At 37.1% G+C, this 18907-nt stretch overlaps 1 protein-coding gene across 1 annotated transcript in view; it reads left to right on the forward strand.

Moving 5' to 3' along the window:
- Positions 1-18907, forward strand: part of WDR49 (WD repeat domain 49) — a 146178-nt gene that overhangs the window by 70483 nt on the left and 56788 nt on the right. The window contains 1 exon segment of the mRNA XM_061192758.1: positions 15396-15560. Coding sequence (XP_061048741.1) covers positions 15396-15560 — 165 coding nt within the window.

Raw genomic sequence — 18907 nt, forward strand, 5'->3', positions numbered from 1 at the left:
TTGCTTGCTTGCCCGCTGCTCACCTCCTGCTGTGCAGCCTGGTTCCTTACAGGCCCAGGGGTTGGGTCCCCCTTGTTTACATTAATTAATTTTCAGAAGTTGAACCAACCAAATTCTTCTTATGCATTGTTGGAGTTGATTTAAAATTATTTTTTTTGAAGATTGGTTCAAGATGGCAGAGTAGGAGGATGTGCGCTCACTCTGTCTTGCGAGAGCACTGGAGTCACAACTAACTGCTGAACAATCATCAACAGGAAGACACTGGAACTCACTGAAAAAGATACCCCACATCCAAAGACAAAGGAGAAGCCACAATAAGACAGTAGGAGGGGTGCAATCACAATAAAATCAAATCCCGTAACTGCTGGGTGGGTGACTCACAAACTGGAGAACAGTTATACCACAGAAGTCCACCCACTGAAGTGAAGGTTCTGAGCCTCACGTCAGGCTTCCCAACCTGGGAGTCCAGCAAGGGGAGGAGGAATTCCTAGAGAATCAGACTTCGAAGGCTAGTGGGATTTGATTGCAGGACTTAAAAAGGACTGGGGAAAACAGAGACTACCTCTTGGAGGGCACACACAAAATAGTGTGTGCATTGGCACCCAGGGGAAGGAGCAGTGACCCCATAGGAGACTGAAACAGACCTACCTGCTAGGGTTGGAGGGTCTCCTGCAGAGGTGGGGGTGGCTGTGGCTCACTATGAGGACAAGGACACTGGCAGCAGAAATTCTGGGAAGTACTCCTTGGTGTGAGCCCTCCCAGAGTCGGCCATTAGCCCCACCAAAGAGCCGGGTAGGCTCCAGTGTTGGGTCGCCTCAGACCAAACAACCAACTGGGAGGGAACCCAGCCCCACCCATCAGCAGACAAGTGGATAAAAGTTTTACTGAGCTCTGCCCACCAAAGCAACACCTAGCTCTACCCACCACCAGTCCCTCCCATCAGGAAACTTACACAAGCCTCCTAGAGAGCTTCATCCACCAGAAGGCAGACAGCAGAAGCAAGAGGAACTACAATCCTGCAGCCTGTGGAACGAAAACCACATTCACAGAAACATAGACAAAATGAAAAGGCAGACGGCTATGTACCAGATGAAGGAACAAGATAAAACCCCAGAAAAACAACTAAATGAAGTGGAGATAGGCAACCTTCCAGAAAAAGAATTCAGAATAATGATAGTGAAGATGATCCAGGACCTCGGAAAAAGAACAGAGGCAAAGATCGAGAAAATGCAAGAAATTTTTAACAAAGACCTAGAAGAATTAAAGAACAAACACCTAAAAGAATTAAAGAACAAACAGAGGTGAACAATGCAATAACTGTAATGAAAAATACACTAGAAGGAGTCAATAGCAGAATAACTGAGGCAGGAGAATGGATAAGTGACTTGGAAGACAGAATGGTGGAACTCACTGCCATGGATCAGAATAAAGAGAAAAGAATGAAAAGAAATAAAGACAGCCTAAGAGACCTCTGGGACAACATTAAATGCAACAACATTTGCCTTATAGGGGTCCCAGAAGGAGAACAGAGAGAGAAAGAACCTGAGAAAATATTTGAAGAGATTATAGTCGAAAACTTCCCTAATATAGGAAATGAAATAGCCACCCAACTCCAGGAAGCACAGAGAGTCCCAGGCAGGATAAACCCAAGGAGAAACACACTGAGACACATAGTAATCAAATTGACAAAAATTAAAGACAAAGAAAAATTGTTAAAAGCAACAAGGGAAAAACAACAAATAACATAAAAGGGAACTCCCATAAGGTTAACAGCTGATTTCTCAGCAGAAACTCTACAAGCCAGAAGGGAGTGGCATGATATATTTAAAGTGATGAAAGGGAAGAACCTACAACCAAGGATACTCTACCCGGCAAAGATCTCATTCACATTCAATGGAGAAATCAAAAGCTTTACAGACAAGCAAAAGCTAAGAGAATTCAGCACCACCAAACCAGCTCTACAACAAATGCTAAGGGAACTTCTCTAAGTGGGAAACACAAGAGAAGAAAAGGACCTACAAAAACAAACCCAAAACAATTAAGAAAATGGTCATAGGAACATACATATCGATAATTACCTTAAATGTGAATGGATTAAATGCTCCAACCAAAAGACACAGGCTTGCTGAATGGATACAAAAAGAAGACCTATATATAGGGGGTCTACAAGAGACCCACTTAAGACCTAGGGACAAATACAGACTGAAAATGAGGGGATGGAAAAAGATATTCCATACAAATGGAAATCAAAAGAAAGCTGGAGTAGCAATACTCATATCAGATAAAATAGACTTTAAAATAAAGAATGTTATAAGACACAAGGAAGGACACAACATAATGATCAAGGGATCAATCCAAGAAGAACATAAAACAATTATAAATATATATGCACCCAACATAGGAGCCCCTCAATACATAAGGCAAATGCTAAGAGCTATAAAAGAGGAAATCAACAGTAACACAATAATAGTGGGAGACTTTAACACCTCACTTACACCAATGGACAGATATTTAGACAGAAAATTAATAAGGAAGCACAGGCTTTAAATGACACAATAGACCGGATAGATTTAATTGATATTTATAGGACATTCCATCTAAAACAGCAGATTACACTTTCTTCTCAAGTGCACATGGAACATTCTCCAGGATAGATCACATCTTGGGTCACAAATCAAGCCTCACTAAATTTAAGAAAATTGAAATCATATCAAGTATCCTTTCTGACCACAACGCTATGAGATTAGAAATCAATTACAGGGAAAAAAACCATAAAAAGCACAAACACATGGAGGCTAAACAATACGTTACTAAATAACCAAGAGATAACTGAAGAAATCAAAGAGGAAATCAGAGAATATCTAGAGACAAATGACAACGAAAACACAATGATCCAAAACCTATGGGCTGCAGCAAAAGCAGTTCTAAGAGGGAAGTTTATAGCTATACAAGCCTACCTCAAGAAACAAGAAAAATCTCACATAAACAGTCTAACCTTATACCTAAAGGAACTAGAGAAAGAAGAACAAACAAAACGCAAAGTTAGTAGAAGGAAAGAAATCATAAAGATCAGAGCAGAAATAAATGAAATAGAAACAAAGAAAGCAATAGCAAAGATCAATAAAACTAAAAGCTGGTTCTTTGAGAAGATAAACAAAATTGATAAACCGTTAGCCAGACTCATCAAGAAAAAGAAGGAGAGGACTCAAATCAAGGAAATTAGAAATGAGAAAGGAGAAGTTACAACAGACACCGCAGAAATACAAAGCATCCTAAGAGACTACTACAAGCAACTCTAAGCCAATAAAATGGACAACCTGGAAGAAATGGACAAATTTTTAGAAAGGTATGACTTTCCAAGACTGAACCTGGAAGAAATAGAAAGAATGAACAGACAAATCACAAGTAGTGAAATTGAAACTGTGATTAAAAATCTTCCAACAAACAAAAGTCCAGAACAAGATGGCTTCACAGGTGAATTCTATCAAACATTTAGAGAAGAGCTAACACCCATCCTTCTCAAACTATTCCAAAAACTTGCAGAGGAAGGAACACTCCTAAACTCATTCCACGAGGCCACCATCTCCCTGATACCAAAACCAGACAAAGGTACTACAAAAAAAGAAAATTACAGACCAATATCACTGATGAACATAGATGCAAAAATCCTCAACAAAATACTAGCAAACAGACTCCGACAAGACATTAAAGGATCATACACCATGATCAAATGGGATATATCCCAGGGATGCAAGGGTTCTTCAATATACACAAATCAATCAGTGTGATACACTATATTAACATACTGAAGAATAAAAACCATATGATCATCTCAATAGGTGCAGAAAAAGCTTTTGACAAAATACAACACCCATTTAGGATAAAAACTCTCCAGAAAGTGGGCACAGAGGGAACCTACCTCAACATAATAAAGGCCATATATGACAAACCCAAAGCAAACATCATTCTCAATGGTGAAAATCTGAAACCATTTCCTCTAAGATCAGGAACGAGACAAGGATGTCCACTCTTGCCACTATTATTCAACATAGTTTTGGAAGTCCTAGCCACGACAATCAGAGGAGAAAAAGAAATAAAAGGAATACAAATTGGAAAAGAAGAAGAAAACTGTCACTGTTTGCAGATGACATGATACTATACTTAGAGAATCCTAAAGATGACACTAAAAAATAACTGGAGCAAATCAGTGAATTTGGTAAAGTTGCAGGATACAAAATTAATGCACAGAAATCTCTTGCATTCCTATACACTAATGATGAAAAATCTGAAAGAGAAATTAAGGAAGCACTCCCATTTACCATTGCAACAAAAAGAATAAAATACCTAGGAATAAACCTACCCAGGGAAACAAAAGACCTGTAAGCAGAAAACTATAAGACACTGATGAAAGAAATTAAAGATGATACAAACAGGTGGAGAGATATACTACGTTCTTGGATTGGAAGAATCAATATTGTGAAAATGACTATCTACCCAAAGCAATCTATAGATTCAATGTAATCCCTATCAAATTACCAATGGCATTTTTTACAGAAGTAGAACAAAAAAATCTTAAAATTTGTATGGAGACACAAAAGACTCCGAATAGCCAAAGCAATCTTGAGGGAAAAAAACGGAGCAGGAGGAAGCAGACTCCCTGACTTCAGATGATACTACAAAGCTACAGTAATCAAGACAATATGGTACTGGCACAAAAACAGAAATATAGATCAATGGAACAGGATAGATAGCCCAGAGATAAACCCAGGCACCTATGGTCAACTAATCTATGACAAAGGAGGCAAGGATATACAGTGGAGAAAAGACAGTCTCTTCAATAAGTGATGCTGGGAAAACTGGACAGCTACATGTAAAAGAATGAAATTAGAACACTCCCTAACAGCATACACAAAAATAAACTCAAGATCAATTAAAGACCTAAATGTAAGTCTGGACACTCTAAATCTCTTAGAGGAAAACATGGGAAGAACACTCTTTGACATAAATCACAGCAAGATCTTTTTTGATCCACCTCCTAGACTAATGGAAATAAAAACAAAAATAAACAAATGGGACCTAATGAAACTTAAAAGCTTTTGCAAAACAAAGGAAACTACAAACAAGATGAAAAGACAGCCCTCAGAATGGGAGAAAATATTTGCAAATGAATCAGTGGACAAAGGATTAATCTCCAAAATATATAAACAACTCATGCAGCTCAATATTAAAAAAACAAACAACCCAATCAAAAAATGGGCAGAAGACCTAAATAGACATTTCTCCAAAGAGGACATACAGATGGCCAAGAGGCAAATGAAAAGCTGCTCTACATCACTAATTATTAGAGAAATGCAAATCAAAACTACAATGAGGTATCACCTCATACCAGTTAGAATGGGCATCATCAGAAAATCTACAAATGAGAAATGCTGGAGAGGATGTGGAGAAAAGGGAACCCTCTTGCACTGTTGGTGGCAACGTAAATTGATACAGCCACTATGGGGAACAGTATGGAGGTTCCTTAAATAACTAAAAATAGAATTACCATATGACCCAGCAATCCCACTACTGGGCATATACCCAGAGAAAACCATAATTCAAAAAGACACAGGCATCCCAGTGTTCATTGCAGCACTATTTACAATAGTCAGGTCATGGAAGCAACCTAAATGCCCATTGACAGAGGAATGGATAAAGAAGATGTGGTACATATATACAATGGAATATTACTCAACCATAAAAAGGAACAAAATTGGGTCATTTGTAGAGACATGGATGGATCTAGAGACTGTCATACAGAGTGAAGTCAGAAAGAGAGAAACAAATATCGTATATTAACACATATATGTGGAACCTAGAAAAATGGTACAGATAAACCGGTTTGCAGGGCAGAAATAGAGACACAGATGTAGAGAACAAACGTATGGACTCCAAGGGGGGAAGTGGAGCGGGGGGGGGAGGTGGTGTGGTGAATGGGGAGATTGCGATTGACATATATACACTAATATGTTTAAAATGGATGACTAATAAGAACCTGCTGCATAAAAATATAAATAAAGTAAAATTCAAAAATTCCAAAAAAAAAAAGGCAAAAAAGAAAGAACTATAAACAAGGATAAATGATATGCCTGTTGAAATGTTTATAGAGACCTGTACTGATGTCTTCAATATACTTTGAAGTGCATCAGAAAATAACAGGGATTGATGGATGGATAGAGGGAATCAATAAATGAACAGGTATGTGATCAAATAAATATAACAGTATAACGTTAAAAAAATTATTTTTTGAGTTTTTTTGCCTCTATGTTCTTGAGAGTAGAGATCTATACTTTACGTGTAATGTCTTTGTCTGGTTTTGGTATTAGGGTAAGGCTGGCCTCATAGAATGAGTTAGGAAGTATTTCCTCTGCTTCTATTCCCTGAATGAGATTGTAGAGAATTGGCATAATTTCTTCCTTAAATATTTGGTAAAACTCACCAATGAACCCATCTGGCCTGGTGCTTTCTCTTTTGGAACACTATTAACTATTGATTTAATTTCTTTAAAATATATATGCCTGTTCAGACTTCTCCTGTCTTATTTCTTTTAATACGACTATTTCTTCTTGTGTGAGGTTGGGCAGATTATGTCAAATATATTAGCCCATTTCATCTAGGTTATCAAATTTGTGGGCATAGAGTTGTTTAGCATACCTCTATTATCCTTTTAATGTGTATGGGGTCTTGGGTGATATCCTCTCTTTGATTTCTGATATTAGCAATTTGTGTCTTCTCTCTTTTTTTTCTTACTTAGCCTGGCTAGAATCTTATTAATTTTTAAAATTTTTTCAAAGAACCAGCTTTTGGTTTCATTAATTTGATTGATTTTTGATTTTTAATTTCACTGATTTCTATTCTAATTTTTCTTTTTTCTGCTTATTTTTAATTGTATTAACTCCTTTTTCCCCCAGAAAATTTTGTAAGGTAGAATTTTAGATGATTGATTTTAGATCTTTTTTTTTTTTTTCTTTTCCCCTGCTGCATCCAGTGCCATAAATTTTCTTCTAAGCACTGCTTTCTCTGGCCTGGTGCTTAGAGGAAAATCTCATAAATTTTGATAAGGTGTATTTTCATTTTCATTTAGTTAAAAATATTTTAAAATTTCTCTTGATGTTTCTTCCTTGACCCATGCTTTATTTGAAATGTGTTGTTTAGTCTTCAAGTATTTGGGGATTTTCCAGTTACCTTTCTGTTATACATTTCTAGTTTAATTTCACTGTGGTCTGAGATCAAACATTGTATGATTTCTATTCTTTTAAATTTGTTAAGGAGTGTTTTATGACTCCAAATGTGGTTCATCTTGGTCAGTTTTCCATGAGAGCTTGAGAAAAATGTGTTTTGCTGTGGTTGGACGAAGTAGTCCATAGATGTCAATTGTATTCAGTTGATTGATGGTGTTGTTGAGTTCAACTATATCATTACTGATTTTCTGCCTAGAATGGTTCTGTCCATTTCTGATAGAGGGGTGCTGAAGTCTCCTAATATAATAGTGGGTTCATGTATTTCTCCTTGCAATTCTACAAGTTTTGCTTCATGTAGTTTGACACAGTTTTTAGACACATACACATTAGGGATTGTTATGTTTTCTTGGAGAATTTACCATTATCATTATGAAATGCCCTTTTTATTCCTAATAACTTTCCCTGCTCTGAAGTCTGCTTTGTCTGAAATTAATATAGCCATTTCTGCTTTCTTTTATTTAATGTTAGCATGGCATACTATTCTTTATACATTTGCTTTTAATCTATATGTGCTTTTATATTTAAAGTGGGTTTTTTTAGACTACATATATATAGTTGGTCTTATTTTTGATCTGCTCTGACAATTTGACTTGATTTGTACATTTTGACCTTGGACATTTTAAGTGATTATTGATACAGTTGGATTAATATCTACCATATTTGTTACTGTTTTCTGTTGGTTGCCCTTATTCTTTGCTCCTATTTTTGTCTTTTACATTTTTTTTTTGCCTCTTGTGGTTTTAATTGAGTATTTTAAATGATTCTGTTTCCTTTCCTTTCTTAGCATTATCAGTCATATATATATATTTTTAAAACTTTCTTTAGATTGCCCTGGAGATTTCAATATACATTTATAACTAATCCAAGTCTACTTTCAAATAACACTATATTGTTTCACAGGTAGTGTTAGTACCTTATACTAATAAAATAATCTAATTTCTCCCTCTTGTCCCTTGTATCATTGCTGTCATTCATTTCCCTTAAGTATATAATTTAATTATATACATAATTACACATTATGTATATATATAATACATATTATATATATAATTTAATACATTGTTGCCATTATTGGTTTGAGCAAACTGTTACCTATTAGGTCAATTAAGGATAAAACAAATAAAAGTTTTTTTAATCTTCACTTATTCCTATTCAATATTCTTCCTTTCTTTTTGTAGATCCAATTTTCTGACCTATATTAATTTTCTTTTCTCTGAAGAACGTCTTTTAGTCTATTTTGAAGTCAGGGCTACTGGCAGCAAATTCCCTCAATTTTTCTTTGTCTGAGAATGTCTTTATTTCTCCTTTATTTTTAGTTATTTTTGCAGGATACAGAATTCTAGGTTGGTGACTTTTTGCTGTCAGCACTTTAATTTCACTCCAATCCCTTCTTGCTTGCATGTTTTCTGAGAAGTCAGGTGTAATTCTTATCTTTGTTCCTTTGTAGGTAAGGTAGGTATCTTTTTCCACTGGCTTCTTTCAAGATCTTTTCTTTATCCTTGATTTTCTGTAGTTTGAATATGATATACCTAGGTGTAGTTTTTTTACATTTATCCTTCCTGGTGTTATGTGAGCTTCCTGAATCTGTGGTTTGATGTCCAACACTAATTTGGGGAAGTTCTCAGTCATTATTGTTTCAAGTATTTCTTCTATTCCTTTCTTTCTTCTCCTTCTGGTATTCTCATTATGTGAATGTTACACCTTGTTTAGTTGTGCCACAGTTCTTGGATACTGTATTTTTTTTTTCAGTCTCTGCTTGCATTGCTTTTCAGTTTCTGAGGTTTCTGATTTATCCTCAAGCTCAGAGATGCTTTCCCCAGGCATATCCAGTCTACTAGTAAGCCCATCAAAGGCATGCTTCATTTCTGTTACAATATTTTTGATCTCTAGCATTTCTTTTTGATTCTTCTTAAGGATTTCCATTTCTCTGCTTATGTTACCCAACACATCTGTTCTTACAAGCTGTCTATTTTAACCATTAGACCCCTTAGCTTATTAACATTAGTTGTTTTAAATTCCAGATCTGATCATTCTAACATCTCTGCCATGTCTGAGTCTGATGCTTGCTCTATTTCTTCAAATAGAAATTTTATTTTGCCTTTTAGTATGTTTTGTAAGTTTTCTTGATAGTCGGACATGTTGTGCTGGGCCAAAGGGACTGATATAAACCAGGCCTTTTGAGATGTGGCAGTCAGGTGGCGGCGGGGAGGGTAAGTATTCTGTAGTTCTGTGATTAGGTCGCAGTCTTTTAGTGAGCCTGTGCCTCTGGACTGTGCACTTCACCTATGCTTCTCAGTTGTCTTCCACCCTTCGGTGAAACGAGAAGGCTAGAACTAGCTAGAATTTGGTCTTTTCTTTTCCCATATCAGTTAGGCTCTGATGAAACCCCAGCAGGTTAGGCTCTGTTAAACACTTTCTCCCGAGGGCAGACCTTGTTAAGAAGAACAGAGCTGTCTGACGTATTTTGAAGCTGTTCCCTTCCCTCTGACCCTGCCAGAGCATGAGGGGATTTTTCTCTAATATTTATAGGGAGAACCTGGTCCATAACCTCAAAATAAAACTCATAAACTTGTGGAGGCTCCCCTATCACCAGCTCCCAGAATTTTTAACTCTCAGACTTGTCCACTTTGAGCCTCCAGTGATTCATAAATTACAGTTCAGGTTTTCCTCTCTTGGCTCTATTTCCTGGGGAGTTTTCAGTTCATGAGTTTCTGCTCTGGTAGGTTGTGATTTTCTCGATCTGCCTGTTGGTCTTTCCAGTTTGGAGGGCAGTGATCTGCCCTGTGACCTCACTTCTCTTACTGATCTAAGAGGAGTTGTTGATCTTTCAGTTTGTCCTGGTTTTTACTCACTGTTAGGATGGAGTGACAACTTCCAAACTTGCAGCACCAGGACCTGCAAGTCCAATGCAGTCTCAACTATTTTTTGAAGTAGTTTTTCTTAGCAATTTTTTAGAAGGAGGGACGTAGTGACGTTTTAGAGTCAGAGTTCCTAATGCTTTCCATTGAGCAAGTAATTTCTCTAAGCAATGTTTTCTTATATGTAAAATAAGAATTATAATACCTCCTGTGTAGATTTTCTATGAAAGACAAAGAATATTGTGTATAAAGACACATAGAACAAAGCGGGAGTAAAAGCTAAATAAAATTACCCCAAAAAAGGGAAGTGATACTTTTCTGACTTCATACCCTAATCCCTGTGGGTGCCTACTGATTGGGGGAGTGTTTTGAGCACCTGTATAATGATCACAGGCAGTCACAGCCCGTGGTCCTTCCCGTTATTCATACTGCCTAAGCCTTGCTGGCCTCCTTTCTAGTCCTTGAACGTGCCAAGGACACTCTGTCTCAGGGCTTTTGCGTTGCTGTTTCCTTTTCCTGGGACTCTCTTCACCCAGGTATCTGCATGGCTCCCTCCTCACCTCTGTGTCTTTCTTCAAATGATTCCTCAGGGAAACCTTCCCAGAGCCCCCAGCTTTTCACCCACTCCCAGTGATCTCTACCTCCTTCTTGGTTATATTTTTCTCTATAACGCTTATCACCGCTAAACATCGTATGTGTGTGTGTGTTTGTGTGTGTGTGTGCATGCTTTTTTTCTCATTTAGTTGCATCTCTCCCCTCTTCCCTCACTAAATATAAGGGCAGGAATTTTTTACTGTTGGATCCCCAATGCCTAGATCCTGTGCCTTGCAGACTGTAGGGGTTCGACAAACTAAAGAAATGAGTCTGAAAGATCCAATTACAAATTAATCTACAAAGTGATATCTGACAAATAAGATTTATAAATAGAGAATGGCTGCCTTAAAATATTTGAATTCTTTGTCTGTACCAGTACTCTGAGATATTATCATTCTCCTCACCTCACTACTTACTGGTAAGTAACTTCTAGAGATTTGATGCAAAATAGTAATAAAGGAGGCAACCTGCTTTATATCATGGGACCACAAACAGCACTGACTTAAAAAAATAAAATTATAAACAGCAATTAAGTCAAATGTCCTGATCCCTTGGTAGCCAGCAATATCTGCTGCTGCAATTTTTGGTTTTTCTTGCTTAGACCTAGAATTTGAGATGCATATAAAAGAGAACAGAAGTGCTTATTGTTGTTGGAATAGCAAAAAAACAATTAGGGGACATGGATAGAGCCTCACATATCTTAGAATAGTCTGATTGGCTGTGACAGCTTCAGATGAGAGAGACAAAAAAGACCCATATATTCCTAAACAGTTATTAACTCAGGTACATAAGGTGGAGCGTGCCTCCATCAGAACGACTTGCTCACAGGGTCCATTTGCACTGAAGTGTAGTTATTAGGACAGTGCCATTTCTGCTCTGCAGACGCCAAGGCCCTGTCCTCAAAGGTTAAGGTCTCATCTGATAAGAAGCAACCAGGAGGAAACTGAAAACTTAAAGGGACTTGGTACCATCAAAATGTGGCATATAGATATGATGGTAATACTTATTCCTGGAGTTTATTGCCGATGAAAACAGCTTGCTAAAAATACGGTCCTCACGGTCCTGCAGTCAAACCACTTCATCTGCCAAGTGATGGTAAACGCCCTCTTCTCTCACTTGATTTTGAACGTCTTTTCACCTGCCTTGTTATTCTTGTATTCTGATATTGTCATAGTTTGAGCAGATTCTGGTTAATACCAGGTGTGTGTTTGTGACATAGTCAGTCCTTGTATTTCAACACGTTGTTTTCCTGAAGACTGCGCCTTAAGGTAGATTGCCATAAAATGAAATCTGACTGGCTATACACTGTTGTCATTATTGATTCCGATTTCATGAGAAATTGTGAAATGAGTAAAGTGCTGAAAAGTAATGAACAGTATGTTGGGGTTCAGCCAGGTAAGGCAGAGGAGGGAGAGTGCAAAATAGCAAAAAGCAAAGGTTACTAATTCCTGATCGAATGTCTACATTAGATAAAAGTGGTGGGTGATGACGAAATGCTTTGTAATTGTGTGATGCCAGTCTTAAACAAGTAAGCAAGTCTTTCTTTGAACCTTGTTTACTTTATTTTGCCTTTTTTGTTTCTATCAGGGAATACCCATCTTTTAGTACTGAAATGCCTAGCATATAATAGATGCTCAATAAACGCTTTTTGACTTGAAATCATAAAATCCTCTAACCTTTTCTTCAAAGACCACTATCAAAATTTTCACTCATGCTTGGAATATTATGTTTTCATGGCTTTATCTTTAATGAATACAATCCAAATTCTTAAATAGTTATGTGAGAAAATTCCAAGTGTGATATAATTTTAAATTTCAACGTACATCTAAAAAGCTGGTTTCTGAAATGTAGCTGTCTACATTCACTCTCATGGTTGGACGAAAACAAGACATTAAATGTTTTTCTTAAATTGATTTGGATATGAAAAGGGATATGAGTCCAAATAAAAGGTCAGATGATTAAGCTTAAATAGAATAGTAACACTAGCTAACTTTTATGACATTTATTGTATGCCATGAACTGTGCTAAATGCTTTACAAATATTAGCTTACTTAAACCTCTTAAAAATGGTTTAAGGTAGTGACTATGATTCTCTCTGGTTTATAGGTGAGGAAACTGAAGCTTAGAGAGATTAAGTAATGAATCCAAGGTCAGACACTGACATTTAAACTCAGGCATGCTGGCTTGAGACCCAGTGCTTAACCACCATGCATATTGCACAAACCAAAACAAATAGAAACACAGTTACATGGAATGATAATTAAAGTGTTAGGTCACATTATTATGAAGATCCAGGTCATTTGTTCTAGAAATTGCACTGTAGTTTAATAACGGTAATTAAACTTTGAAGCTACTTTTGATTTCACAGAGAGAAAATGTGTAGCATAGACATAGTTTTACATCATTTAAGAAATTGTCCGATTAAGAGTTGTAATATCAGGGGAAAAAAGGTCTGTGAGAGCTCCCACGCTCACGATCAGTTCTTTGCTGAGGCATAAAGATTGCCAAACGGTGGCCCTTTCATTCAATCCCTCCTCTTCTTTTTTACCTCTGGGACTACTGTCTCAGGTGAGCATCTCCACCCGGACTGATACAGCAGCCTCTAAATGGTCTTCTCACAACCTGTTTGTTTTCCACACTGCTGCCAGAGGTACCTTCACAAACCAACCAACAAAAATGCAATATCTCTCTCCTCCTTATTAAGAACAAAGAGATTGTTCTTAATTTTATTTTGAGTCATACATGCCACTGATAACCAATGAAAGCCATGAACCCTTTCCCAGTTTAAAAAAAAAAACAACTTTATACACACTACCCATTATTCTCTGGCATTGCTCATTAGGGATTTCAAATATCTGTCGTCAGTTTGCTTCTTCACCTGATATTCCACCATTTATCTCATCGTCTGTACTCTGGCTCCATTACGATTCTTACTGTTTCTCATGCTTGGAATAGCCTCCAAGTTCTGTCTTCTCATCACTCTTAATTATCTGGGATAGGATGCTGAAATAGAGGAAGGCCTTATGATGTGTCTGTCATAGAAGGCCCAGGATTCAAACCTCGTTATATAAGCTTGGGAATGGTACTTAACTAATTAGAATCTCAATTTCATCACTGGTAGAGAGAGGGTGATAACATAATTTTACAGAGTTTCTTTAAAGATCAAATGAGGTAGTGAGTGTAAAGGGCTTGGCACTCAATAAATACACATTCCTATCTTCAATCCCTGATTGATCCCCCTCACATTTTATCCCCATTCCCCACTCCAGTGAATGGATTTGGGGTTTTACTCTCTGTGCCCCCAGATCACCCAGGAGTGATACCTCTAAACTTGTAGGATTGTTGGGCATTTATTTACTTTTTGTCTGTTTCTCCCTCTAGCCCAGTAGTACCTGACCGGGTTGCATACTTAAATAACCTGCGGAGCTCTTTAAAAATTCCACTGCCTGATCCAGTCAAGTCTGTGTCTCTGGTCTGGTACACAACTGTGATTTTTAAAGTGATTCTAGTGTACAAGCCTAGACTATAGACCCCTTGAGAGCAGGGATGCATCAGTGAAGCCCCACTGCCCTCATGGAGCTGGCACCCAGTGGACGTTCAGTGAATGCCTGTAGAGTGAATGAATGAGTGAATACATGTATGACAGCCAGTTATCCAGGCCTTCCGAACATACATTTGATAAACTTTAACCCATTTAATTATGAAAATGTGACACTTTAATTTAACATATTCTTAATACATTTATATTTATACATTGGTAATCAATACCTAAGTGGATAAAGATGCAATTTAAATTTTCTTAAAATCTAGATATTTCTTCAGGCAACTTTCTATCTACACATTTTTATGTTTCATGTTTTTTGTTTTTTCTTTCATTCCTTTGGGTCCCAAAGTCATATGGGCAAGGTAGTTTTAACCTATAAGTCTCTTAAAGGATGCCTAAATACCTAGAGCTGAAATTAGCAGTCTACTTGACACTATTAAATTTCTTACTATGGAACTACTATATATAATCCTATCCCTTCTTGCATTTGTTTGGTTGCCTTCCTCTTGGAGTGTATATGCAGATTTATATTTAACCTTCCTGTGTTCTTTGTTTTTAGTGACCCATCAAAAATTGTGTTAGTTGTAAAAATATACACAGTACCTTGAGGAAAAAAGGAAGAAAGAGACTAATGGCATTAGAAGCAGTAACTCTAGCAATTTGCTGAAATGAACTTTTCCCCATAATGGCTGGTAGTGCTTTATTTTCTGAATGCTAAATGGAAGCTAATATATAATAAAAGGTTTCTTTTCATACAGTAAATAGTATCAGAACATCATGACTGATAAAATCAAGTTTCTCATCTAAATGTGAAAGATTTATAAGTTTATTTCAGTAGGATTCGATTTCAGGCTGGCCCCTAGACACTAAGCTGAACATTGGGTAAGGAAAGAGGATTCCTATCTTCTCTGATAAAGAGAATCATGACTTCCTTACCTCAGTTCTGGCCTAGAAATTGAAATGTTATCAGCTTAACAAAAAGAAAGCAAATACATTATGAAATTGTCACTGTTGGGGGAATCTCACTAGTGGAAATGCACAGGCTGGATATTTTATTTAAATAAAAATGGTGGATTCTGGAATTATATTTAATTTCTCTACAGTGTTATTTTCTTGTAGGTAATGAGTTCTGATGTGGGGTCGACTGTTTCCTTCTGGATGATAGACACTGGGCAGAAAATCAAACAGTTTACTGGTTGCCATGGCAACGCAGAAATCAGCACAATGGGCCTCGATGCAAATGAGACACGGCTTTTGACTGGCAGCACAGATGGGACTGTAAAGGTGCGAACACAGTGACGCTTTTCTATCCAGATATGAGGGGGCTAAAATATTGTGCGAGGAGACACAGCTTTGGCTATATTTGTGTTGGTATTTTTGGCCTTTCAAGAAGAGAGATGAGAAGATAAGAAGAGCTAAATAACCCAAACCATCTAATAACAAAGCTGTTAGGAAAATAAACCTCTGAGGAAAAATGAATAAATGATTTTTCTGAATAAATTATTTAGAATCAAAACACAACTTGGCTTACTTATTTCAGAAAGCCATAGAGGACCACTCTGGGGGAATAAGAAGTCTGAATAATTTTCATGTGCTTCAGCTAATGTCTCTAGTTTTCTTTTTCTTTTCTTTTTTTATTTTTGGTATATAAAATGAGAAATCAGGGCAAGTAAGTAAACTTTAAACATTGCATAGATGCAAATTTTTTGGAAAATGAATATTTAGAAATCAACCCATTTTGTAATCTGCATTTTTATGTGAAGGTAAGTAAGACAGTAAAGAAGGAAAGTAGGAAGAACAATCATAATCTTATTTATTATCCGTCCTAAACTAACACTATTTTATACTCCCAGTTTTTTTTTTTTTTTTTTTTTTTTTTGAAGTATAATTGCTTTACAATGGTGTGCTAGCTTCTGCTTTACAACAAAGTGAATCAGTTACACATATACATATGTTGCCATATCTCTTCCCTCTTGCATCTCCCTCCCTCCCACCCTCCCTATCCCACCCCTCTAGGTGGTCACAAAGCACGGAGCTGATCTCCCTGTGCTATGCGGCTGCTTCCCACTAGTTATCTATTTTACATTTGGTAGTGTATATATGTCCATGACACTCTCTCACCCTGTCACATCTCACCCCTCCCCCTCCCCATATCCTCAAGTCCATTCTCTAGTAGGTCTGTGTCTTTATTCCCATCTTGCCACTAGGTTCTTCATGACCTCTTTTTTTTTTTTTTCCCTTAGATTCCATATATATGTGTTAGCATACTGTATTTGTTTTTCTCTTTCTGACTTACTTCACTCTGTATGACACACTCTAACTCCATCCACCTCATTACAAACACCTCCATTTCATTTCTTTTTATGGCTGAGTAATATTCCATTGTATATATGTGCCACATCTTCTTTATCCATTCATCCGATGATGGACACCTAGGTTGCTTCCATGTCCTGGCTATTGTAAACAGAGCTGCAATGAATATTTTGGTACATGACTCTTTCTGAATTATGGTTTTCTCAGGGTATATGCCCAGTAGTGGGATTGCTGGGTCATATGGTAGTTCTATTTTTAGTTTTTTAAGGAACCTCCATACTGTTCTCCATAGTGGCTGTATCAATTTACATTCCCACCAACAGTGCAAGAGTGTTCCCTTTTCTCCACACCCTCTCCAGCATTTATTGTTTCTAGATTTTTTGATGATGGCCATTCTGACCGGTGTGAGATGATACCTCATTGTAGTTTTGATTTGCATTTCTCTAATGATTAATGATGTTGAGCATTCTTTCATGTGTCTGTTGGCAATCTGTATCTCTTCTTTGGAGAAATGTCTATTTAGGTCTTCTGCCCATTTTTGGATTGGGTTGTTTGTTTTTTTGTTATTGAGCTGCATGAGCTGCTTGTAAATCTTGGAGATTAATCCTTTGTCCGTTGCTTCATTTGCAAATATTTTCTCCCATTCTGAGGGTTGTCTTTTGGTCTTGTTTATGGTTTCCTTTGCTGTGCAAAAGCTTTTAAGTTTCATTAGGTCCCATTTGTTTATTTGTGTTTTTATTTCCATTTCTCTAGGACCTGGGTCAAAAAGGATCTTGCTGTGACTTATGTCATACAGTGTTCTGCCTATGTTTTCCTCTAAGAGTTTGATAGTGTCTGGCCTTACACTTAGGTCTTTAATCCATTTTGAGTTTATTTTTGTGTATGGTGTTAGGGAGTGTTCTAATTTCATACTTTTACATGTACCTGTCCAATTTTCCCAGCACCACTTATTGAAGAGGCTGTCTTTTCTCCACTGTATATGCTTGCCTCCTTTATCAAAGATAAGGTGACCATATGTGCGTGGGCTTATCTCTGGGCTTTCTATCCTGTTCCATTGATCTATATTTCTGTTTTTGTGCCAGTACCAAACTGTCTTGATTACTGTAGCTTTGTAATATAGTCTGAAGTCAGGGAGCCTGATTCCTCCAGCTCCATTTTTCGTTCTCAAGATTGCTTTGGCTATTCGGGGTCTTTTGTGTTTCCATACAAATTGTGAAATTTTTTGTTCTAGTTCTGTGAAAAATGCCAGTGGTAGTTTGATAGGGATTGCATTGAATCTGTAGATTGCTTTGGGTAGCAGAGTCATTTTCACAATGTTGATTCTTCCAATCCAAGAACATGGTATATCTCTCCATCTATTTGTATCATCTTTAATTTCTTTCATCAGTGTCCTATAATTTTCTGCATACAGGTCTTTTGTCTCCTTAGGTAGGTTTATTCCTAGGTATTTTATTCTTTTTGTTGCAATGGTAAACGGGAGTGTTTTCTTAATTTCACTTTCAGATTTTTCATCATTAGTATACAGGAATGCAAGAGATTTCTGTGCATTAATTTTGTATCCTGCTACTTTACCAAATTCATTGATTAGCTCTAGTAGTTTTCTGGTAGCATCTTTTGGATTCTCTATGTATAGTATCATGTCATCTGCAAACAGTGACAGCTTTACTTCTTCTTTTCCGATTTGGATTCCTTTTATTTCTTTTTCGTCTCTGATTGCTGTGGCTAACACTTCCAAAACTATGTTGAATAATAGTGGTGAGAGTGGGCAACCTTGTCTTGTTCCTGATCTTAGTGGAAATGGTTTCAGTTTTTCACCATTGAGGACAATGTTGGCTGTGGGTTTGTCATATACGGCCTTTATTATGTTGAGGAAAGTTCCCTCTATGCCTACTTTCTGCAGGACTTTTATCATAAATGGGTGTTGAATTTTGTCGAAAGCTTTCTCTGCATCTATTGAGATGATCATATGGTTTTTCTCCTTCAATTTGTTAATATGATGTATCACGTTGATTGATTTGCGTATATTGAAGAATCCTTGCATTCCTGGAATAAACCCCACTTGATCATGGTGTATGATCCTTTTAATGTGCTGTTGGATTCTGTTTGCTAGTATTTTGTTGAGGATTTTTGCATCTATGTTCATCAGTGATATTGGCCTGTAGTTTTCTTTCTTTGTGACATCTTTGCCTGGTTTTGGTATCAGGGTGATGGTGGCCTCGTAGAATGAGTTGGGGAGTGTTCCTCCCTCTGCAATATTTTGGAAGAGTTTGAGAAGGATAGGTGTTAGCTCTTCTCTAAATGTTTGATAGAATTCGCCT

Source organism: Eubalaena glacialis, chromosome 6, assembly GCF_028564815.1.
Source record: "Eubalaena glacialis isolate mEubGla1 chromosome 6, mEubGla1.1.hap2.+ XY, whole genome shotgun sequence".
Taxonomy (NCBI): Eukaryota; Metazoa; Chordata; class Mammalia; order Artiodactyla; family Balaenidae; genus Eubalaena; species Eubalaena glacialis.